At 33.2% G+C, this 26,061-nt stretch overlaps 1 protein-coding gene across 7 annotated transcripts in view; it reads right to left on the bottom strand.

The window, feature by feature from the left end:
• The window catches only part of PPP1R12A (protein phosphatase 1 regulatory subunit 12A), a 142,453-nt gene that overhangs the window by 29,596 nt on the left and 86,796 nt on the right, over positions 1-26,061 (bottom strand). For 2 of the 7 annotated variants that reach the window (XM_063074807.1, XM_063074805.1), the window contains exons 10-19: positions 19,746-19,862; positions 19,128-19,343; positions 17,852-17,946; positions 16,981-17,085; positions 15,917-16,084; positions 15,344-15,520; positions 9,113-9,203; positions 7,800-8,000; positions 7,393-7,561; positions 5,455-5,576 (exon numbers count right to left, since the gene is read on the bottom strand). In XM_063074807.1, the coding sequence (XP_062930877.1) occupies positions 5,455-5,576; positions 7,393-7,561; positions 7,800-8,000; positions 9,113-9,203; positions 15,344-15,520; positions 15,917-16,084; positions 16,981-17,085; positions 17,852-17,946; positions 19,128-19,343; positions 19,746-19,862 (1,461 nt within the window). The remainder of the gene's footprint in view (positions 1-5,454; positions 5,577-7,392; positions 7,562-7,799; positions 8,001-9,112; positions 9,204-15,343; positions 15,521-15,916; positions 16,085-16,980; positions 17,086-17,851; positions 17,947-19,127; positions 19,344-19,745; positions 19,863-26,061) is intronic. The other 5 variants (XM_063074809.1, XM_063074808.1, XM_063074806.1 and 2 more) reach the window with 4 other exon arrangements.

The raw sequence follows: 26,061 nt of genomic DNA, 5'->3' as shown, positions 1-26,061 counted from the left end.
AATATTCCACTAAAATGCCTCGAAAATCTCAACAAGTTTTATAAAGGTTAAGGGAAAAGAAAAGGGAAATTTGCATTCAAACATATCTGGCTCAGGCTCACTATAAAAATACCACAGGCTTTTAACTAGACAAACCTAGTTTGAAATGGCAAGGAACTTGGCTGCATTGCATCCATGCCCTAGGACTTTGTGGACTGTGGAAGTTAAAACTTAAGAGATGTGAACTAGGGTATTTGGTGGAAGAAATTTCTAAGCAGCAAAGCATTAAAAAAGCTGCATGGCTACTTGCAACAGTCTATGCTGAGTGAGGGCAGAAAAGGCATGCGGTAAAGCCAAAATTTATAATTCAAAAGAAGTCAGAGGGCAAAAAATTGGAAAACTTTCAGCCTGGCCCCAAAAGCAAGGGTATATAGCCCACAGGCCCTTTGCTAATGAGATGCGTACAGAAGAAAGGGATCATCAAGAGAAGGGAGAAAAGACCTTTAAGTCATTTCAGAGATTTTGGAGGCTGAGTCTTCCTTTACAGGCCCAGAGGGCTAGGGAGACAAAATGGTCTTGGGGAACAGGTCCAAGGTGCCCTCCATGGGCTTGCTGCCCAGGGCCACCTTGGGATGTTGCTTCCGACATCATTACCCCAGCTGTTTCGGCTGCTTCAGCCATGGCTAAATTGGCCCCAGGTGTGGCTGGACCCACAGCTTTGTAAAATATAAGCTGGAAGCTTTGGTAGCACCCACGTAAGTGTTGTTTGCAGGCTCACAGAATGCCAGAGTTGGGAAGGCTTGGGAGCCTCTACCCTGACTTCAAAGGATATATGGAAAAGCCTGGGGACCCAGGAAGAGATCTGTCATAAGGGGCGGAGTCACTGCATAGAGTTTTCACTAGGGCAATGTCAAGTGGAAATGTGGGGTAATAGTTGCAGCAGAGAAACCCCATCAGCACCATGACTAGTGGAGCTGGGAGCGTTGGACTGCCATGGAGACCCCAGAATTATAGAGCTACCAGTGTGCGATGCCAGCCTGTGAGAACTAAAGCATCTCCTGAGACTAGGAAAGCCCTAGAAGCAGAGCTGCCTGGGGACATAGGGACCCAACTGTGGAGTATGCATAAAGCAAATGTACTTCACAGGGCCTGGTTTTCCAAAGCCTTGCAGTTTCAAATATTGACCTTGCAAAGGACAGGAAATTTTCCCCAGGCTATAGCCTCTGTTGTAAGATAAGGAATTGTAATACAGCAAGGTTGCTGGCTCAAAGACAGGTTACTGATTGATATGTAAAGATACTGGGATATTGTTGTAAAAAGAGAATGTTTGCTAAAATCAAGCTTTGGTTAGTGGATCACTTAACTTCTTGAAAACTGCATTATAGAATGTCACCTTGCTTTTCTTACTGAATGTTACCAGCTTCTGTTGTTAAACTTGTTAAACTGCACTTAGAAAAAACCCCACCTATGTTCTCTTCCTGTAACTTCCTGGTCTGGAGAATAAATGCCAGAAGAGAATCCCAATTTGTGGTTAATTTCCCAAATGGAAGGAATGCTTCTATCTTGAGGGTTCCAGGAGATTAACCCCCTTTGGGGGATTCTCACTGCTCAGAGAGATGGGCTTTGAGTAATCTTTGGCAGCTCTGTCACCCAGAGGAAAAGGGGTGACGAATCCGTGGGAGAAAAAGCAACACCCAACCCCTGCACCAGCATGCAGAGGACATTGAACATGGATGGAGTCAAGGTACATGATTCACCAGCTTTGAGATTTGATGCCTGTCCTGCTGTGTTTCAGTCTTGTTTTGGATCCATTACACCTTTCTTTTGGCCTATTTCTCTCTTTTTGAACAGGAATATGTACCCTATGCTTGTCCCACCATTGTATCTTGGCAGTAGATAAACTGTATTGATTTCACAGATGGGATTCTGAACTTTGGACTTCTGAGTTGAAACAAGTTAAGAATCTGGGGATGAAAGGAATGTATTTGTAATGTGAAAAGAACACGAGTTTTGGAGGGCCTGGGGTAGAATGCCTTGGATTGAGTGTCCCCCAAAACTTGAGCCCCACTGTGACAATGTTCAGAGGGTGGAAAAACCGACTATGGTAATTGAAAGGTGGGGCCCTGAAGAGATGATTAGATTGTTGGACCATTCTGTAGTGAATGGAATAATAATGGTGATCAGGGGTGTGGTTTGAAGGGCTTTTAACTTTTTAAACTTTTCTATATTAAAATGAATGAAGGAGATTGAATGAAGGTTAGTCTCTCTCTCTGGACCACCATTTTCACAATGTGATATTCTGCTGTCACTGTTGTCACCAGTAAGGCTCTCACCAGATGTGTTCCCTGGACTTTGGACTTCTCAGCCTTAGAAACTGTAAGCAATAAATTTCATTTTCTTATAAATCACCCAGTTCCAAGTATTTTGTTATAAGCAATAGAAATGGACTAATACAAGTAGTAACCCCAAAATGCTAATAGTACAACAGAGGAAGGAAATTCCTAATTACACATATCACTCTTTCTTTGACCAAGCTGGTTCTTTTTGTACGCTGTCTGCTATAGGTTTGACGTGCTATGAAGGGGTATAGAGATCTGTGCCTTGATGGCTGATCAGAACTCAATGCTGGCTCAAATTAAAAACATGGGTATTTGGGCCGAGCCCGTGGCGCACTTGGGAGAGTGCAGCGCTGGGAGCGCAGCGACGCTCCCGCCGCGGGTTCGGATCCTATATAGGAATGGCCGGTGCACTCACTGGCTGAGTGCCGGTCATGAAAAAGACAAAAAAAAAAAAAAAAAAAAAAAACATGGGTATTACCAATATGAATCTGAGGATCCTTATAATGCTGGTCAAGTGCATAACTCCAGAAAATGAACTTCTGAAGGAAGAACTAGTCTGAATAACATTGGAGAAAAAAATAAATACTAAGTAATAACACAGCTTTGCTTATAAAATTCCTAACATATGAGTTACTAAGATGATAAGACAACTTTAAGTAATGAGTTACTAGATGTTAGGATGCTAAGACTGTGAGGTTTTATTTTAATGCTATTAAAATGTTACTAGGCACGCAATTAAAAATCAACCAGACATTATGTACTTCCTGATGGATGAACAAAATAACTTGCCAAAAGAATTTTGAGCCAGAATCTGATCAATCCTCTATCTCCAACTACCAATTTATAGAAATATAGAAAACAGAGACGTGTTAAACTACTCTTTAGGGATTTAACTCAGTTCCTTCAAAAATAATCATAAGGGGCCACCCGTGGCTCACTCAGGAGAGTGTGGTGCTGATAACAGCAAGACCATCGGTTCAGATCCCATATAGGGATGGCTGATTAGCTCAATGGGTGAGCGCGGTGCTGACAACACCAAGGATTAATATCCCCATACCTGTCATCTTTTGAAAAAAAAAATCATAAGAAAAAAAACGAGATGGAGAGAGAAACTCACTGATTAGGAGAGACTTTAAAGAAACAACTAATCATAATGTATGGTTCTTATTTGGTTCTTAACCAAACCAGGAAACTATAAAGCTGCAATCACAAATCACTTCTGGCATATATGAGTCAACTAGAAATTAAAATTGACTGGATATTTGATAGTAAGTGTCGTTAATTTGTTTAACAATAAATATGATAATGATGTAATAATTTACTGTGTGATAATGTATTGTGGTTATCTTTATTATATATTTTTAAAATATAATTTTAATAATTTTTGAGAGGGAGCACTTATCTCTCAGACTACACACTGAAACATTTAGAGCTAAAATATGTCTAGGATTTTCTTCTAAATAATGTAAGAGTTGGGGAAGTGGTGAGGATGTACTTAAAACAATGGATACCTGGGGTGGGGTCATTATACTATTCTGTTATTTCAGTATAAGCTTGAACTTTTCTATATTAAAAGCTAAAAGAAAAATGGAGAACTATTTTCTATTTTCCCCATCTGTTCTTCCTTTATGTCTCCTTTTTGTCATTTATGTATTATTTTATTCTCCCTCTCTTTTTAAACTTTTTTAAAAAATAACTAGCTGCACCCTTGATTCAAGTCTAATATATATGAATATTCTGTCCACATCACGGACAATGTGAGGATATTACAACTCTTTAACTTCACTTAATACTTTCCCATATTTTGTGCTATTGTCTTCACATGTTTTAGCTCCTTATGTTTTAAACTGCATATGACATAATGTTATTTGCAGTATATGTAATTATATTAGTAATGAAATGAAATGAAAATAGACCAAAATACTGCAATTAGATAAAAATGTTCAGAAAATGGTCAACCTAAATACATATACTGTTTACAATAAAAACAAAGAAAGTTGAAAATAAAAGTATAGGAAAGATATAGTATGCAAAGATTAATGAAAAGAAAGCATTCCATAAAAGCATACTTTAAGATAAAACATATTATTTGAGAGAGATAAAGAGGAACATATAGTGATATAAAGGTCATTTCAACAGGAAGACAGATGACCCTATGGTCTTTTAATGGAAGAATGAACAGAGTTAGAGATTTTTTAAAAACAAATTTTCATAGTAATAAAAGTAAATGTACTGCTACGTACAACAGCATGGATGTATCTCAAACGTAATACTGAGTTACAAAATCTGTAGTTCTATTCATATGCTCTTCAAAAAACAGGTATAGTTAACTATGGTTAGAAATCAGGATACTGGTTGACTTTGAAAATTAGGATGATAGGGATTGAGAGGGAGCATATGAGGGAATCTGCATTGCTATTTTTATTTCTCATTCTGAATAGTGATTCCACAGGTATGTTCCCATTGCGCTAATTCGTTAAGCCACACATTTATGAATTATGTTTCTGCACATGTCATACTTCAATAAAAGGTTTATTAAAAAAATAATTTTAAGTCAAGAGGCTTAAAAAAAGACAAAACAAATTACGGTTGCTCTTCTGTAGTTATATATTGTACTGAGGCAGTATAAAATTCACACTAACAGTGCTACCCCGCAGTTGTTCTTTCCCTTGCATATGAATAGCAATATCATGCATTCAATCAGGAATCAGAAAAAAATTAATTTGTTTAGGATTGTTCTAGTTTGATAAGTACTGCTTCTATCTGGTATCCCTTGAAATGGAAATTATTCTGTTATGCAGATCTTATAATGTATGCAAAAATGGGATGAAATGTAAAGCATCTTCCTTCAAGAATCTCTAAGATAAAGGAACAGTTTACCCATTATAAAATAATCAACATAAGTACTCTGAGTTACAGCCAGTATTATTTTTATCCCCAAATTAGGACAAAACTCCTGCTTTTAAGTAGTTGTTATTCATCCTTATAAAGAACTATTCTTATTTAACAACTTGACTCAGAAAACATAGTGATGATTTAAAGAATATACAATCTGAGGCATGTAAGAAATTATTAGTATGTACTTTCAGAAACATTAAGCATACTATCAAGCAGTAGTATTTTAATAGGTTCTCACATCTTGTGTCCAAAATGAAACTCCTGTAGATCTTCTTTTCTCTCTTGGTCGTCGTCGTTCTCTGATTGATTTAGGTTGTGATTTATCTTCTCCTTCTTTTTCCTCTTCTCTCTTTTCTCCCTCTGTTAAGGATTACAATGAACTACATAATAGCAATGTATCTTGACAGTATCTCACAAGATAAATGTAAAAGCAATTCTAAGTTGACCTCTTCTGTGAAGCTTTCTAAACTTCTCTAATCAGAATTAATTTTTGCTGCTCTCAGTGCTCCTGTTGACTTAATTTAAATATGTAGCTCTATTTCTCATTAGATATATTCTCGAGGACCACGACAAGAACTAATTATCTTCATTTTCCTAGTGCCTAAAAAAAAAATTTTGCTCAAAAGACACAATGATATTTGCTGAATAGAAAATAATAGAGCCCTATGAGAAGAATGGGGCTCCAGTTACTAATGTCTGATATGGAGACAGTTATTATACCAAAGCAAATAGTCTGTAAGAAAAAAACAACAGTTCTTGATGCAACAGCTAGTAGGAATCATACAAATTTATCAGTTTCTGCTTTTATTATTGCAAGTATTCACACAGCAGTAATACAGTATTCATTTCATTTTTATTAAATAGTACCTAAGAGCAAACTCTTTTTTCTTCTGGAAAATGTATCTGTTGTTTATTAAAAACAAATCAACATAAAAATGTTAGTCTTAAGATTTCTGTTTCTTTCCCGGAAGAGTTAAAATGGCTTCAGGCTTACATACTAGAAGAATATTAGGGCCTCTGAATATGCTAAAAAAGTGGACATAAATGGAACAAAAATGAATTTAAAAAGACTACTGTGTCATTAGCAAAGAGTCATAGTAAAAGACACCCAAAATCATAGTATTAAGATGGGGTTTTTAAGTTGTATTTCAAATCAATTTAAAGGAAAGATCTCAAACTCCAATGCCTACAGCAGTCGTCCAGGTAATACAAATGGGTAAAATGGGCCAGGAGGGTGCTATCAGGGGTTTGGGGGGGGTTGCTACTGCCTAGCTCTAGCCAACTGATGACATGTGAAAATCCAGATCCAGTGCTGCCAAATCATTCAACTTTCACGAAAAGCCCAAAATCTGCTGTTTTCATTAAAATTAATGAATAACATTAATTTTAAATGCTGGCTCAAAATTTTTACAAATATTATGCAGGCCTCACACATAGTAGTTTAAATAACTAAAACACCTCAATCAACAACAAAAGAAATTACAGCTGGAAATTGGGAAAAAACGACGCTTATCCTACATGATTACTGATATTATTATAATTAATATTATGAAATTTAGCTTTTAAAATAGAAAATGCCTATAAATAGGAATAATTTTACTTAGTACTCATCTCTGATTTAAGTAGGAATTAACTAGAATTTAAATATGAAGTTTATATCAAATCATAGGAAATGTTAAAGTAAGCATCAATGTACAAATTTATAACTGAGAAAGAAATCTACTTTCCAATAAATAAGCATAAAAATTTTGTTTTAGCAAGGACACTACATGTTAAGTGATTTTCAGTTTAAAACAAATTTATAAAAAAAATTTAAAAGATATGATCTACATAGCAGGCAAGAAATAGCTTAAAACACCTGAAAAGTACTGTACTAATAAACTGTTCCTAGAAAGAGTCACCGATCAGTTTTCCCACACTGACTTTTCTTTATAGGTGAACATGAAAATTTTTGTGAAGTATTAGTTTATAAAGAAATTTGTACGAACCCTAGACCATATCATTTTCCATTTTTGTTTTCTACTTTCTTATTCTCAACTATCATATTCTTTCTTTTTAGGTTGAGTGAAACACAGGTTAGAATGTCATTCTTTTTCTGTTAAACTAGTAATTAGGAAAAAGCAATCAAAGTATTGCTTGAAGGAAACAAAGTGTTTTCAAAATTTGGTATTCTTACCTCTTTCATTTTCTTTTGTTAATCCTCGGGAGTAAGCAGAAGTTATACCTACAAGACTATTTGGCCTGTTTAATTGACTTGAAGCATAGAGTGAACTGCTCATAGTAGAAAGTGAAGAGGATGAAGTAGTTGAACTTGAAGTTGATACCGGTCTGTAACGCTGATAAGTCTGTGAAACATTAAAATTAAAACCCATCTGAAATATTAAACATAATTAAAACATAAAACATTTAAAAATTCATTTCAAAGGAAAAGTAGTATTCTAATCCTGCCAAAGTAATTTAAATTTCCAGCTATGTTTTGAGTATTAAGTATATGGTTTATTGGTATATAAATCTCTTATATATTTAGAATCATAAAAACTATCCATGTCACTTTACCCAGCTGTGTTGTTGATATACTATTACCTCATCATATGTTCTTGAATACTTCTGTTTATAGTCATCTTCTCTAGATGTTTCTGACTCCTTCTTTTCTTCTTGCTTCTCTTTATCCTGTTTTTCTTTTTCCTCTTTTTCTTTTTCCTCATTTTCTTGTTCTCTAGTTCGGGTAGAACGACTTCTTCCTATTGTTTTTTCAGCTTCCTGAAGATCAGTCAATGTCACTCCCTGTACACACAGAATAGATATTTGTGAAATGCATTAAAGCTCATTTCAAAGGAATACTTTCGAAGTAGATCTATTAAATATGAATGTATTAAAAGTCAAATATGCATGTTTGGAATTGATTTGCAAACGAAAACAGAATTTTTACAAAGCAGGTTACATTTATTCTATGAAAAATCACCATGAGCAAGCACAATGATAGGTAGTGGGAAAGATACAAATTAAAGGTAGTGGGGGTAAGAAACTGACACTCTATTCAGAAACTAACAAAATAGTAAGGGAAATGACAGAAATACACATGAATATAAATGGTCCCAAGAAGTTCAGAGAAGAGAAGGGAGGAAGAGCCAAAATACACATTGTTTAGATACTGCATTATATGTATTTATGTTTACAAATGTGTGTGTGTGTGCACGTGTGAGAACCGTTAAGGTTTAATAATTTTACAAGGTTAAAGCACAGGTTAGATTTCAAGTAAACGGCACAAAGATGGAAAAAGTGTGTTAAGACCTAGCAAATAGTTAAGCTTGAAAGCTAAGTAATGGTAAGGATAAAACAGTTGAATCTGGACTGTAGAGTGCCTCAAGTGTAAGAAAGAAAAGACACAAAGGGATATATCATATATATCATAATTAGAATGGCGAGAAGGAGGTAAGACAACGAAGAGGTAAGATGACAACAACTAGCTTGAGTGACATTTTTCTCATACTCGCACATTAGCTGTTTGATATTCCTAATATAAGAGGCTTATTCCCTGCTCCCACCCTCCAAATATTCATAAAACCCCTGTAATTATTAGACATCATATATGATTAACTCATTGTAATACTTACCAAATCCTTACTCTGTGCCAGACACCATATTAGAAATGGAGGATTAAAAAAATAAATACTCAAAGAGATATGAAAGCATATAGCTAATTAGATGAAATGTAACAGTAACACTGTAACTGTACATAAAAGGCTATGGGAGGAACTTTTATCTTTTAAGGTTTACTCACACTGCATATTGCCATCAATACTTTCAGAGCAAAATGAAAAAGAGAAAGGCAAATTATTTTTATATATTAAGTATATATGTAAGTAAGTTTTATATATTATATACATTAAACATACCTGTGTTGATCTTCTAGACTGTCTTGCTTGTCTAGATCTTGCTTTTCTTTGGGATTCAGACTCTTCATCCCTAACAGGAGTGAGGTATGATCTATAATAATAAATAAAAATTGTTAGTTGGGAGATACAACACGTGTGAATGTAAATATATATCAATGTGTGCAAATAAAACATATAAGTTTAGCATTTTAATGGGTTTTAAGAAAGAGTCTTCATAAAATGGTCATACCCAGAGTGAAATTCAGTAGTGTAATCTGATCACTCTTTCGATTAGAACTATACTTCAAAACATCACATTTTAGGTTCTTCCTAAATACTTTTTGTTACCATGTAACTTAATTTTAAGAAAGAATCATACTTAAAGAAAAGGATCTAGAGAATTGAAGATTAAAAATTTAGCTCTACTGAAAGAGGTAGAAGCAATTCATTTAGCAAAAGACCAATTAACCAGAATGGATAAGGAGCGAATTATTTTGTTTGTTTTTAACTGAGGAAGCCCCCCCCCGCCATACCAACGATGTCCAAACACAGTGATAATCTAGCCTCTGCTTTGAGGCAACACATTCAACTTTAATTCTCCAGTTTGTCCTAAACTTGAGTTAAAATTTACCTATTAGTCCCATCCCTTTAATGGGCCAAGTTCTCTTGTGTTGTTTTTTCAAAAGCCCTGTTGAAAAGAGGATTTAAATTCTTCTTTACCTACAATATTTTCAAATACTGGCAGACACGTGTCAAATTCCTTTCTAAATCTGGTATTCTCTAAGATACATAGTCCTAATTTCTTGAATCATTATTCCTCTTAGCCCTTTTTATGATTCCCTGTAATACCATCTTAGATGATATGTGAAGTCATCTGACTGAACTCGAGATTGTCAATGTCTTCTTTTAGTACAATGTTAGGATTGAATGTAACTTTCAAGCTACTGGATGAGTGAGTAAGTAAGTAATTATATTACCATCTAGCTCACATTTCTCAGAGAACACTTACAGAAGTACAGTAGTATCTCTATTTTCTATGTTGTTTAGGTTTGTTAAGTTTATTCTGTCTGCCCCCACTCTCCAACCCCCAAGCAATGGTCTAATGAGTTTTCTTTATTCAAATACTACTTTTTATAAAAAGACTGTTTTGTTAGTTTTAATATTCTTCTCAATTTGTAATTCATTCTGCTCTTAAACCTGACACTACCTATTCATATAATCATAACGTCTGAATTTATTATGGGTTTTACGCCTTTTCATTTTTTCTGTGTGTCCTTTAAAGCTCTATAGTCACAGAGTACAGCACATTGTCAAACTCCTTAGAATCATCTACAGTTTTTTCAGAATTCTTTTTAGAGAGCTCTCATTCCTTTTATATACAGAAGAACTCATTTCTTTCCCTCCATACCCCTGAATTTTTTGAAATCTGTCTCTATAAAAGTAGAACATATGACTCATTATTTCTAGTATTCACCTCTTTAGATAATTAACCCTAAGATGACAGGGTCATTTCTCACCCAGGATCTTAGATGCCTCAGTTTCATCAATTAGGTCTTACTTGTTGGTAAAAATTAGTTTCTGAGGACCAGTTCTCCTTGTTGCCTCTACTGTAATCACAGATGAATTGCGAGCAAGGTAAGTCAAGAAATTCTCCTGCGGGTGTTTTTACTTGAATGAGACTCCGGCAAACTTTATGGGAAGACGAAAATTTCATCACTACTTCATTTTGACTTAAGTTGTTTTTATGATCTGATTTGAGGAAATATCACCTGCTTCCTCTATCTGCTTGAGTAACTTATGGCACTACCTCATAATGATATAACTTTTTTTCTCTTTTTATCTTTATCCATATGTTCATGTTTTTACCTCCTTGTTGCTAGAATACTGAAAGATTATGTCTTTTTCCCTATCATAGTAACACTATTTTTATTTCATCAACAAGGCACGCCTCTTTAATTTAAGCACTTCATCAAAGATTTCTAACTTGCCAAATTTGGTTTCTACTAAAATATTAGTACTGATCTAAGTTTATATCCTAGATTTAAAAAAAAAAATTAAATTGCTAATTGTTTGTTTTCTGTTACTTTAACTTGTCCTCCTAAAAGTAAAAGGGAGGGGAAAAAATCCAATAAATAAAATATTTTGGTTATCAGCTTTTCCTTTCTCTTAGCTGAGATTCTGATACATATGGTTTCATCTACACCAATGCATAGATCCAAATGAGTACAATTGGTAGGACATGCCTTTCCTTTCTTCCATGAAACTTGAAACTTCTCTTTTTCCCACAGTTTTATAATTCTCATTCTGTCTATATATCAACTCTCTTGAATTTTAAGGGTTTTATTAAGATGTAACAGATATCTTCTGTTTTGATAACAATTGGGAGTTTTCCAGGACAGATAATTTAAAAGGAAGAAGAGAATAACCAATAATCTTATTACACAAGTTTAAGAAACACTAATGGGATATGAGAGACTTGTTTGTTATAGTAAATGGTTATACAAATTTGGGAACTGCTATACATTCTAACCTTCTCTAAGAAAATCACAACATATTAAAAGGTCTGATATGTACCGAGGGAAATAACCTGTTTAACTCTGTTTAACCCAGTATTTCCCAAGATCATTTAAGCAGAAAATCTTTTTTCCTTTTTCTTTCTTTCTTATTTTTTTTTTTGGTGGCACACCTATTAAACGTGGAAAACAGCTCCTAAGAACATCAGCCTGGAAAATGTGGTCCACTGGCTATTTTTTTCATTCATTCGTTGAACTCTCATTTATGCACGTAGGGTCCTATCCAATTTTTTGCTTTTTGTACTTCTAGCAGATGAAGAGAAGAAAAAATAAAAGGAGATGAAACCTAAATGTGATAGCTAATCTGGTTAAACAAAAAAGTTTATAGCAGGCCAAATGGGTGCATGTATCACTTCAGCACTTCATAAGCTGCTCTGAAAGTAAGAATGAACATGAACTACTGAATTCTGGCTCCAACTCTACATGGTAAAACTTTTCATATTTAGTTTAGAACAGAGAAACTTGCATTACCACTTCACTCTTTTTACATGGCAAAGAGGACTAATCAACCATTACAGTCTCTTCTAAGAAGCCTGGATTCCTTTTCAATACAGTTTCAAGTTGCTATGAGAGTTAATAAACCTATTTATCATACCTGGCTTAACATATGCAGGTTAAGGAGGTAAATGTTACTAGCTGAAAGACTTGTAAATCTGTTCATTATTATTTTTCACACAACATTTGCCTCATAAAAATCTAACCTATCAATTTGTAGTAAATAAAATATTTCCTATATTTGATAGTCACCAACTGATGATATTTGGTTCCTTTTTCCTCCCTTGGAGTGCCTATCTAGAGAAAACACCTAAGAATGGGATATAGAGAAGAAAAACAATTTATATATTTGTTTTTAATTCCAAAGAGCTGATCATCAAAAAGATGGATATACCAGCCAAAGCCCATTGCTGCGTTAATCATTGCTGTATCAGTGGACATCACAAAGAAATGATTAAGTTTTGCAATGATGAATAGGCTAATTACCCTGAACCGATCATCATGCACTGTACATGTATTGAAACATAACTCTGAACCCCATAAATATGTAAAATCAATGTTTTAATAAAAAAATGTTTTAAATCATTGCTGTATCATACTGTCCTAGTATATATCTTTCTTATAACTACATACAGTATATAATTTCATTCCTTAGTCTTAGATTGCTTACTATTTCTGAGCAACCCAAAGGTTGTTTTTTTAAAAATTAAGACTGTTTTCTAATAAATGCAATTATTCTATAATTTTAACATTTCAATATTTCAATGGAATTTATTGGCTGAAATATTTATATTTATTTATAGTTATATTTGGTTAGTCAACCAAATTACATCTTCAAAAAACTTAAATACCAACACTTGTTATTTCACACCCAGCTTTCTTCCTTCCAGAGGGAAGGTAAATAAGCTAATGGGAGCTGGCTGAGCCAAAGAAAAATGGTACAAGAGAATAGCTATACTAGAACAGCAGTTCCATGTAAATATGAAGTTACTAGTAAGTTACTGTTTTGCACTTTGTAAAGACTATGGGGAATTATGAGTACTTGAACAGTGAAAAAATTTGCTATTATGCTGCACCTATTTAAAGCTAGCTGCTTCTCCTATTCTCAAACAAAAATTAATCCGTTAGAAATCTTAACAAAATCAAGAATTCCTGATACAATCCTTATCAACAGAAACTGGAAAATTCATGAACACTGTGGAATTTAATAGTGTGCATGGTAACCTTACATAATACCCAAAAGAACATATTTAAAAGTACCTAATGGTATAAATGTGTTGACTTATCTTTTTCAGCCATAATATATTCTTAAATCATCATATACATATTTTTTAGGCAAATTTTTAACCACATACATTTCAAAACCATTAATGGAAATTTAATTAAAAGACAAACAGAGGAGGCCAACAATGTATTAAAAATTGCAAACAATTATTTCACATGGAACAAAACACAAACATTAATAGTATTGCAAACAACACTGAAAGATGGTAAGACAAATTCTCTGTAATAGACCAAAAAAAAAAAAAAAAGTCCAGACACATTTTTTTCTTATGCTATTAGAACCTGCTGCCCTAACAATATATCCAAATATTTAATTTTCAATCTTTAATATATTTTATTAAATTAGGACTAATTATTAAAGTTGAAATTCAACTCTCTCCAACAGAATTAAAAAAATAAATCTGAGATTAGGAATCATAATTTGTTCCGAAACAAATGATATTCATTAGGCTTTGTTTTTGTCATTGGAGAAATTTTTAAAAGCATGGGATGCTAGAGATAGAAAGGATTCTAGGAGTTAAAAATTATGAAAAATCAAACACTTAACTTTACAGAAGAAACTCAGACCAGTTTGTGGAAAAACAGAATTAAAAGATAATATGAATCTTCCCACGAGCTTTTTGAAGACCCTCGTATTATGACCCGTATTGGTATTAAAATCACAAAATGCTAACTGCTTGCAGTGGTGTTACAGAAGTATCACCAAATTTCACCATAAAAATAGGAACAAAACCTAAATACACAGGCAAAAACTAAATATGCAATAATAGGAAAGAAAATATTTAAAAATAACTTGTTACTTTTCATATATTCAAGCACAAATAAGACCACTACTACTACAGGTTAGGCACTTTGCTAGGCTCCAGAGAAAAAGGACTCTATGATGAACACTACGTGACAGAAATAAAACAAAATTAATCAGGTTGGTATTTTAGTAAGGAGAATATAACTATAAAGCTAATTTAATTTTGCAAGAATAGAAGACGAAAATAAAGCTTACAGTTAGTTTCCTAAGATTTTCTTCTTTCTCAAGAAGAAAAAACAAAATTCAAAGCTAGAGACTATGCAGGTAAGACACAGCAGAAAGAACTGACTGATCCTCTTAGGGCTAGCCTCAGCTCTCACGTTAATTAACTATACAAAAATGGAATAGTCATATAATATCTCTGGGTCTTGGTTTCCTTCTGTAAAGCAAGGATATCACAAAAGATAATGAGCTCCTTTCCACATTTGTGATTCCATACCAACAGGGAGCAGCAGGAAGAAGTGAGCAATGCTCTTTAATATATTTAAGCACACAAAATAAATTCATAGACTCTTTAAAAATTTAATTAATGAATGCTTTCTATGTACCAGAACTAAAACTAAATAAAAGTATTCAACACACTTAAAATTATTTGGCTTACACACACATAGAAGCCTTTCCTCACCAAGAGAATCCTCAGATGAAATTCACAAAAATGACAAAAACAGTTTAACATCCATCAAATTTCTTAATAATGGGAAAAAACAATGAGAAGAATGATGAGACCTATTTTTGTCATGTTGCATCTAATTTCCCATGAGGGTGTTTGTGTGTATTCAGGTCTTCATCAGAAAAAAAGTTTTGAAATAAAACCATTAAAAAACCCTAAAATGGCTAATTTATAAGACAACTGTCTAGCTCACTGCCTTTAAATAAAAACATCCATTCTGTCAGAGGTGGGTTACCAAACCTAAATACTAATAATTGCTAGCTGTATCAAATTTACAAAGTCCTGAGCTGACATAACAGTATTTCATTTATCACTGGAGAGAGGGTCATCAACTTCATAAAATTAAAAAACAAAAAGCAAAAAAACAAAAAAACTTTCATCACTGGGCAAGATATATCAGCAGTACTGTTAGGACCTTTACACACCTGCGTCTCTCCCTGACCTCTGATGTGGAGGAGACAGTGCCAGCAGTAGTTGTAGTCAGGGTTGTGGTAGAAGCTGCAGCATTTACAACAGTTGGAGCAACAGGAATGGTCACTGCCGTAGGAATACTGTCCTTTTCTTTTTCAGTACTATCCTCAGCCCACAAACGATTTGAGGTACTACAGTATCATAAGCAGCAACACAAAAAGAGAAAAGGAAAACAGCTAAACAATGAAAGCACTTCCTAACAGCTGAAAATGTGTGACTATAGGGATGGATTTTTTAAAAACACAAGGTCAGACATCTTTCAACTATGAACCAAAAATCTCACCCAAAGATGTCAAAACACACAAATTTACATTTTAAACAGTGTAACTAAAGTAAAGTTCATAAATCAGGAACTTAATTTTTTCCCCAGACATGCATAATTGCCTCTCTTTTGAACCAATTTTGTTTGTAAATAACTTTAACAAGGTAAATGAAAAAATCCAGAGCCCCATGATCTTCTAAACAAAAACGCATGCACATACATAAGCACACAGTAGACCTGAACACAAAATGTATCTGTAACTTACCTGCTTTGTGTGCCTGCTGAGGAAGAACCCGTTGTAATCTTTGTAGTAGTGCTTGTGCTGGAAAGTAGGCTTTTCTGAAGCCCAGCTGCAGAGGTAACTGTTGGTGTTGATGTGGGGCTTGGAACACTAGAATTAATCAAATCATCGTGTCTTCTACCAAAGGAGCAACTAAACAAAAGAGTCATATCCATATAGGATGTGTCTGTATGTGTATTCTATAGTTAATTCTACCCATTATACAAATTCACAAGGCCAGGACAAAAATCTAAAAAAACTGTGTTCCTAAATACACCACCAGCTCCAGCACCAAGAGTTGCATCTACAACTTGGTAGAGTTTCGATTATTTCACTAATTTGGTAGTGTATCGTTTTATTGCCTCCTCCCAACCCCATCAACAATACTCAAAGATGATCTGATCTTTCACATTTCTGGAACTACTGCAGACGATATGGTCATACCAGGCTGGGCCTGATAAAAACACTTTGGTTTAGTTTTATCTAGGAAAAGTGAGAAGTTGACATTTTGAAGAAAATTGTTTCAGCAATGGGTCAGATCCCTAGGAGTGACCCATACCCACATTATACTTGTTCATATCTTACTCTTCTTTTTGGTTGCTGTTAGTACAGAAATAACTTAACAGTTTTTTCCTCTCCAGTTTATTACCAACATCCCAACTGAAGGCATTCCCATAGTTCTAAATTCTAGGACAAGCAGAAACTTTCCAGATCACAAATGATGACCAGATCATTAAGACACTGGCCTATTTCAGTTGTTCTAGTCAATTATGTAAGGAGGTCCTTTTAAATATGCTAGAATCTAAAAGATACTTCATAGTATATGAAGTTTAAATAAATATATAATAGAAAGGCATAAGTAAAAGGCAATTATCATCCATCTTTAAATATATATTCTATGTCTTTAAATCAAGTTTAATTAAACAACAAAAGACATGATATTTAATAAAAGCACATCATTTGCTTAAATGATATTAAATTGAGGGGTCCACAAATTGTCTCATATTTTTATAAAAGAATACATAAAAGCCACTTAAGAATTATATTACCTTTTATGATAAGTTGATCCTTCATTAACTGAGCTATTTTTTTTAAGATCATCTTCCCATTTTCTTCTTGTATAAGAACTACTTGTTCGCAAACTTGAAGAGTCTCTGTGAAAAGAACATCCTTCAGATTCTGGCAGATAATTTTAAAATAGGGTTGAGAAAGCTGTATACTAATAAATATTAATAGAAGTAGGAACTAGTAAAATTTCTTGGGAAAATATTTTCGAATATTTATCAATAAGTGAGAGTAAGGCTAAGGCTCTATCCCTAAGGTACAGTCCTAAATATAGGGGAATAATTAAGGCATTTACAAAAATGTTACTTATGATCACAAAATATTAGATAATTTAAATGTCCATAGCATGGGGAGGGGAGTTGATTACTTTAACCTCAGCAGATCTGCTCTATGGAATGGTATGTATTGGTGAAAAATAATGCTTACTGAAAACATGTATTAACGTGTAAGACCACTGATGAAATGTTAAGTTAAAAAAATCAAGACACAATTGGATATAACATGATTACAAATACAATGCTGACACTAAGTAAAGACTTTTCCTCCCTACTTTCCCCTTTTCTAAATGTTCCAAATATTTAGAGAACTCGTACTCATTTGTGACCTCATCTCCTACCATTTTTCCCTCACTCTGTCCCTGCCATAACGCCTCCTTTGCTATTTCATGAACGTACCAAGCCTGCACGTCCTCAGTACCATGTCATACTTGGCGTTCTCTCTATCAGGAATACCTTCCATCTCTTCCGCAATCCATAATTACTCTCATGTAATTACAACAGTGCTCATGTATTTACTCTGATGCCAGATAATAAAGATTTTATAGTGAATGCATAAAGCAAATCATAATGACTTCACCTGTTTTCTTTCTCTTCAATGTCAGATGTACTGGCTAGTCGTCTTGGTATTGTAGGTGCCACATATGCGAGCCTAGTTCCTTTACTATCTTTCTCCTGCACCACAGGAAAAAAAAATGAGTGAAAATAAATTTGTGTGATTACAGGCTTTGCTAAAAGTATTAAGAAAAGGTTATTCAACAATGTATAATTACATAGTAATCACAGTTTATAGCATTCCCATAATTCCCAGCTAAACTCTAAAATTGATATCTATTAATAATCAGGTACTACACAAGCACTAAAGGACAAACTAATTTTTTCTTTCTCCTTTAGAATGGAATTAGATATTTTAACATGAGAAAGGAAGAAAATTCCTCCACATTTTAATGACTTTTTCTAAACTTCTATATCAGATTAAAGTCATAAGCTAAAATATCCTTGTATTTTCTCTGGAAGAAATAAGGTCTCAAATATGGTTCACTGAGAAGTCTCAACCATTTATGTTATACAAGCTATTCACAACCTTGATAGTCTATGCTTTAAATTATGTTAAAATAATCAAAATGAAAATTATTGAAATTATATTTATCCAAATATAGTTGAGAGTGTGTAGTGACAATGACATTGATACATTCCAACAATTAGGCAATAAATTAACAGAAAAGCAAAAATACTAAAATTACTTGATGAGAAATTCCACCCCTGAATTTCTAATACAAGGAAACACTCCTAAATAGAGGAAGAAAACTATATGGAAAAAATAATAATCCAAGAACTAAAAATGTAAGAGAAATACATCATTTAACTATATAAAACAGCATTGAATGTACTGTGGTACATTCTATTTGATGCAATATTAATACCCCCTCTCAAAATTAATTATTAAAACTATTAAGACAAAGTTGTTCGTAATACATCAGATGAAAAAGCTGTTAAAAAAATATTGAAGAAACTGGATAAATGTAACTTACGAATATACTCACATTCTAGAATAAATGTGTTCCTAAACTTCTGAAAATTTACTGATTTTGAAGTAGGATAAAGGATTCCTTTAACTGAGTACAGTTCTATAATTTATGCTTTGGGCAAATACTTCCGATCCTTCCAATACCTATAATTCTTTATAGGTATTTGTTTAAGGTGGATACATTTGTATTATGATGTAATTCATTGTCAGGTAAATTAAGGTGATACCTAGATCTAAAGATATCTAGTAGAAAATCCACCAGATTTTAAATTCCTGAAAAAGAAATTATTATAAATTTTTATAGAAACAATATTGTGAAATAGATTACCTTTTCTTTATTATCCAAAGAGGATGAAAGTCTGGGACTTGAAGCTGAACGCATAACACCTGCCATGTCTTTTTCTCTCTGAGCCTCTTTAGATGCTGTGATTTCAGCAAGTGCACCATAACTGCCAGTCTTTCTAAGGCCTAACCTCCAAGATGCAGGAGACTCGTCTTTTCTCTCTTCTTCTTTGGGAGAAATTTTTGTAGTTGAGGTTGGAAACTTTTTTATTTCATTTTTTAAGAAAAAGAAAAAAGAATTATTGAAACTGATCAGTCCTTAAGTTGGAAACAGTAAAATTACAAATAATGTCTAAAATTGAAGTTAATAGTTTCAGGAGAAAAACACTTTAAGTAGGTTAATGTCTTAGTCAAAAATGTAAAGATCTTAAAAAAAAAAAAAAAGATCTAAAATTGATAAAGGAATAGACTACCTTTCCAGAGGTTAGATTTAAAAATCACACTACACACTTTATATCACACAGAAAAATTATGATGCAAATAGAAAAAACAGGAATGAGCACACTGTAAGGACTTAAAATCATGCATCTTTGGAACCAATATTTATATTAAACTTGTTATTGTTGTAACCTAATATAAAGTCTTGCACATAGAAATGCCTCACCATAGATTTTTCACCCTTATTGGGCACAAGAACAATGCCAGTTTTGCGCAAGCCCTGCCTCCATGATGCAGGATCTACTGATTCCACCACAGGCATGATAGGAGCAATGAAATCATACTAAAGCCAATTAAAATAAGACAGGTAAACAGATAAAGATCGAAAGCATGAAAACAGAAAAGGGAAGTTAAGAGCAAAAAATACTTTTTTTCTTTTTATAAGAATTTTATAATAAAGTAAGCCCAATAATTGGGTAATGACTCAATCTTTACAAGTCAATGGGAACAAGTTCTAGCTTTAGCATGAAATATCTGAAAGAATCTAATAAAGAAATTTCTAAAGCTGTTAAAGGCACACTGAGTGGATAATGTATCATGTGAGTGAACAAACTACTGCATATGAATTTTGTCTTTATCCATTTATAATTGCTGGTTAAAAAATTTTAAATCCAACATAACAAAAAACTAAAACTGATATTTTCTAATTATAACAGTTAATTCAATAATATTTTTACTATCACAGCCTTAAATTTACTGTTTGTTTTTCCCACCAAACATTAAACATTTCAATTAAAAACTATTTTTATGTACAAATATTTATTACATTTTTCCTATTCTTTCCTAAAAATGTAACATCTTTCATTTCAAACTAGTTTACTTCACTACCTCTACTTCCAGAATTTAAATATTCAACCACAGTTAAATACAAGGGTACTTCAAAAAATTCATGGAAAGATTTGTGCTATCTTTTTAAATTCTATTTTTCCACAAGTTTTTGAAGTTCATACAGATTGGTGAATATAACAACTAATTAGTTGCTACAAGAATTAGGGTATTGAAAATTGTTTTTCAATTTTTAAAAAGTCCTTTCTTTCATACTTATTGCCAAAGTTTGCTGTCATTAGCAGGTTAAGAGAGCTTGTTAAAGCTCCCATGACACTCAAGGGCCACTTCATAAACAAAACAGTTATAAGACAGCTCTGGTATTTCTCGTAATTAATTTTTATCAATTGGGTCTAAGCATTCCTCAGTTCCCAAAATGTGCACAGAAGTACACCAGGGTACCACAACAAAATCATAGGGGCTCTGTGGAATATTTTAAAGTTTTGAGAGAAGCACAGACACCTCTTGGACACTGCCATTATTAACTTACTTGTACCTAACTACTTAATAAATGAAACAAACAGGTATTTCTTTTGGCCAAGTGGCACCATGGAAAAAAAACTACTGTACTAAATAAAACACTAGGGGCTCTGTTGATCAAGAAATTTTGGGTCCTCTGTAATATTCTATACAATATGATAGGTACTGAGACAACTGCATATTGATTTCTGAGTTTAAAGAGCTAACTATAAATTTAGGCTTTATAGACATAGAAAATAGTACATAAACGAAGGAATGTGGCTGTGTTCTGATAAAACTTTATTTACAGACAATGAAATTTGAATTTGTGTCACAAAATAGTCTTTTCAATGTTTTTCTCCAACCATTAAAAATGTTAAAACTATTCTTAGATTATGGACAGTACAAAAACAGGTAGGTGGCTAGGTTTGGTCCACCAGTCATAGTTTGTCAACCATGCCTCAGATTCTCTTCCCTACAAAAACTGGAAACAAATGTTTTTCCTCAATGATAAAATAGCCAGATAACAGATAACATTTACTGAATGTTACAACAGAAGCTAACATTTAACAAATGTTTACTAGTGTCTGGCTAAGTGTTTCACATGGGTTATTTAATTTAACCCTACAACCTCCCAGTGAAATATTATTATTACCGTTATTTTAGAATTGAGAAAAATAAGGCAGTAATAACAGTTTTGAAATGTGCATTTGTTGCACTACAATGGCAGATATACCTCTACTCTGTCTAACATGAATTTGGATTTAAGAACTGATTTACATGTTTAAAAGTACCTTGGTGTATAAATAAATATTTCTGAAATACTTAACTATACCTCCTCCCTGAAAATGCTCTTCTTTTGCTTTTATAACAAGACACTTTCCTATTCTTCTGACCACTTCTTTTCTTGGCTTTTCTTTATTTTCTTTTTGTGGCCCTGCAACAATAAGCACTCTCACGGTCTGCTCTCAGATCTCCTCTCTTCTCTTTCCACTTTCTTCTCCTGGGGATGGGAGTAGGGGCTTCTCTTTTTCCTCAGGCTAAATATTAACTGTATTCAGCCTATTCTCAAATTTGTTATTCTCCAATCCAGCCTGACTTCTAAATTCCCAGCCCTGAATTTCTATTTATCTGTAGAACAGATTATCTAGAACTACAATTGGAACTTGAAGCTCAACATGTCTAAAATCAAACACCTTTTACCTCCCAACCAACTCTTCCTCAGTTTCCTATTTCTGTTAATGACACTAATGATTTTTCTTCAATCCCCTATATTTGAAACTTCACAACCATATTAGTTAGACTTCTCTATCATCTTCCTCCATCCTTAAATTAGGTGCCATGTCTCTAAACCTCCTCCTCTCCTTTTTATAAGCTCATAGCCACTTCCTTAGTTCATATTCTTACCATCACAGGCAACTTCAATTATTTTGTCATAAACCTTTTATCAAATAGTCTCTCATCTTCACATATACCTATACACTGCTGCCACAGTAATATTCTATAAAGAATAATCTTCTTGTTTCATGTTTCAAACATCTTCCATTATTCTCTAGTACTGATCAAATAAATTACAGAAATATTACCCTATAAATGAAGACATTCACAATTTGGCTCTACTTTCCCTGTTTTACTTTGTATATATGTACCCTATATATCAATCAAACTGAACAATTAATTTTTTTCCTACCAAATACTCCATATTATCCCTACTTGCTCACATTGTTTCTATTCTCTCCCATTCAAAAAATTGTACAAACCTCTCGGTTAAAATATTACCCACTGATTCTTCAAGATCTATCTCAAATATTTTGATCCTGTATCCTAAAATCAAAATAATTTCTCCCACTTTTAAACTATCATGCTACATCTGTACACTTTTATTGAAATACTTCATATACCTACAGAACATAACAGTCTTTTGCTAAATTATTATTAAGGTTATTAAATTGGAGTCGATTAACGAGAACATTTAATTCCAAGAAAATTCTGAATTTTTATCATCTAGTAAAGAAAATATAGTTTATATTTTATTGGAATGTACATCCATAGAGCAGAATAAGTAATCTGTTTTAGAGATCTCAACAATATTTATTTGACTAGAGAGAGTTATATAAACTTATTGCTAGTTAACAATTTAAAGCATAAAATCAAACTGATGGTTTTACAGGTAACATCTCCCCAAATTGTTGGCTTGACCTTATTGTTAAAGAAACGGTTCTTTAATTTTAGCTGAAGAGTTCAGAACTTAAGGATCGTTTAAAATGAACATATCCAACTTTTCACTATAGGTGCCCTGTTATTAATAGAAAATATGTGACATTTAATACTGTTCTGTGTGTTTCCTTTTTGGAGATCTATTCCTTGCCATGTTCACGCACGCACACGCGCGTACACACACACACACACACATACATTTTATGCAATGCTGAAGGAAACTGGAGAACTTAACATAACCTTGTCTAAATATTAAAAGCAGAGTAGCAACTTGGAACCTAAAAATAGAACCCTTAATTGCAAAATCTTTTAAGATGCATTTACAAATTAACAATTTGTTTAAGAAAACTTGTATCTGTAAGTCTCTGAAGTTTTTTTCCTACATGTAATAACTTTTATTGATAAATAAGCACAAAAATATAGGCTTGTAAACATATATATTTATTACATTCTTTAGTATTTCTCTGTCTAAATCATATATGAGTTGGAAGGCTCTCTAAATTCTCTACCTCAAATGCAGAGGACAAAGGAGTGGGCCAGGGGTGAAGCCCTGGGCACGACAGTCAGAATTATCAGTAGAATCTTGAAAAAACCCCCAAACACTAAAATGATAAATAAAGGAATATAAATAAGACTGAATATAATAACAGGTTTTCAGTCATACAATACTGATAAGAAGACTCCCCTGCACATTAAAAATATTTCAAATTTTTAGCACATCATGACTTTATTGCTTTGAATAAAATCTTGTTACAAAACCTTAAGAACAAAGGCAGATACAGTATAACATTCAAGATAAGTTACGATGCTTGAAATTGAGAAAATGTAGCTACTAAATATACAAATTATAAAAGCAGATGGTTGTCATTAGATCAGTTTAACTACAGAATCAAAAGTGATTTTGAATAGAATTTTTACAGTAAAGAAATTACTGGCCCATTAAGCTAACAGAGGTATAAAGTATTAACTTGCAGTTAGGACATTAGGTATAAATCGAGCAGTAAACTGCCATAAATCTGGGGCTACACTTCAGAAAAAGAGGGTTGAACACAAGAAGTCTACTGTAATTATTTGACTATAGTAAGAAGGAGATTGCTTAGACAAATATCCAAAAGAAAGGTAGCTAGCTTTTTGTCCAGATATTCTAGAGAGATGGAGTTTCTGGGAATTTTTGATAATCCTATAGTTCTAACAGACGATAAATCAAAAGAGATAAGATGCGGGCACAAATTTAGTATTCAGTGAAGAAATATATGAGGTTCTAGAAGTAAAATAAACTTTAGTTAATGTCATTCATGGTGATGCTAGTTATAGCATAACAGCCTTCAAAATTCTGCCGACTGCTTTTAGAGAATTTCATACTAAAGCATATGTAATTATGATCTATGAACAAGGGGTACTAACTGAATTCAAGAAGCCCTTAATTGTAGAACATCGAAGGTAAAATAACTCACTCATATAGTTTCTTGATATGCAAACTATGTATGAAGGGGTCTTCAAAAAGTTCACGGAAACACTTGTACTATCTTTTAATTCTATCTTTTCACAAACTTTTTGAAATATCCTCATACCAGTGAAGACCGTACACTTCTACCACTAAGAATTTACATTACTGCTTTCCTTCAGAAAAGTTTTAAAGGAGGATTATTACTAACAGAATGAATTTTTAAAAAATTCTCTAGTTTATGATTTTAAAAAGATTTAGATTTCTAGTAACACCAAGGTCACGGGTGCAGATCCCTGTACAGCAAGCCCTGATTTAAAAAATAAAATAAATAAGGAAATGAAAAGATATAGATTTTGACCACCTTCAGCGCCAAATCCAAAGATCGGCAAGACTGACCACGTAATGGAAACACTACAGGGATTTAAAATCAGTCCTCAAACCCATGCAAACCAAATAATGTCAGACAAGCAACAAAAGAAGTCCAAAGGCAGAGACATGACAACTAAACACAATGTGCAATCTTTGAATGGACCCTTGATTTGAAAAAACAAACAGCTAGAAAAGACATTATTAAAGGACAACTAGGAAAACCTGAGTATATATATTCGTTAACATATGTAACAGTACTGTGTCAAGGTTAAATTTCCTAAATATGATTATTTTATTATGAGAATGAGGGATAACGTCTTTGACCTTAGGATATACATACTGGCATATTCAGGGGGAAAGTATTATAATGACTGCTATCAATTCTTAAATGGCTTGGGGAAAAAAAAGTGTGTGTATGTGTGTGTGTGTACAGAGAAGGAAATGAGTATGCTCAATAGGTAAGTAAGAGGTGGTGAGGAAAATCCTTTAAAAAAAAGACCACTGGGTTTTAAAATAACCAAAAAAGTTTGATTTTTAATTTGGGTTAAAAGAAGGACAGATCCTAGAGTAGAAGGGAGAAGGAAAGTGTTTAAAAAGATCAACACACTAATGGAAAAACACTGTTTTGGTAGAGAAAATAGGCAAGAGGAATGGGGAAGAGACGGAGAACAGAAAGAAATAAGACTAACATTTTTGGAGCACAGTCATTAGCCAGGCTCTCTCTCTGCACCAACCCTTACATTAACTTTATTTCTCTTTATTTTGTTTTGTGACAAAAAGGAAGATAGTAAATAACTTGCTCAAGGTCATAACAACTTATAACAGGTGGAGTCAGGAGCTAGTCTCTGGTTTGTCTGACCTCTGAAACAATGTTCTAACAGGCACATCATAATTGCATGCCTAGTGCTTTGTACTGTAAGTTAGAAAATCTAGATTTCAGTTTTCTCATTGACTAGTGGTAGTATTTTTTGTGCCTTATTTATCCATGTGTGAAAGTTTCAACATGTACTTCTACTTAACAAAGATAAAGAATATAAAACCTCAGTTCTCAAAATAAAAGTTCCAGAGAAGTAAAAACTACCATGATCATTGTTTTTAATATTATGAATATTCTTATCTTTCTATTTATTTTTAACTATCAACTGTAATATTTGTTAACTGTCAA

Source organism: Cynocephalus volans, chromosome 12 (genome assembly GCF_027409185.1).
Source record: "Cynocephalus volans isolate mCynVol1 chromosome 12, mCynVol1.pri, whole genome shotgun sequence".
Lineage (NCBI taxonomy): Eukaryota > Metazoa > Chordata > Mammalia > Dermoptera > Cynocephalidae > Cynocephalus > Cynocephalus volans.
The sequence above is the reverse complement of the archived record's forward strand: the minus strand, read 5'-3'. Positions and strand labels throughout refer to the sequence as shown.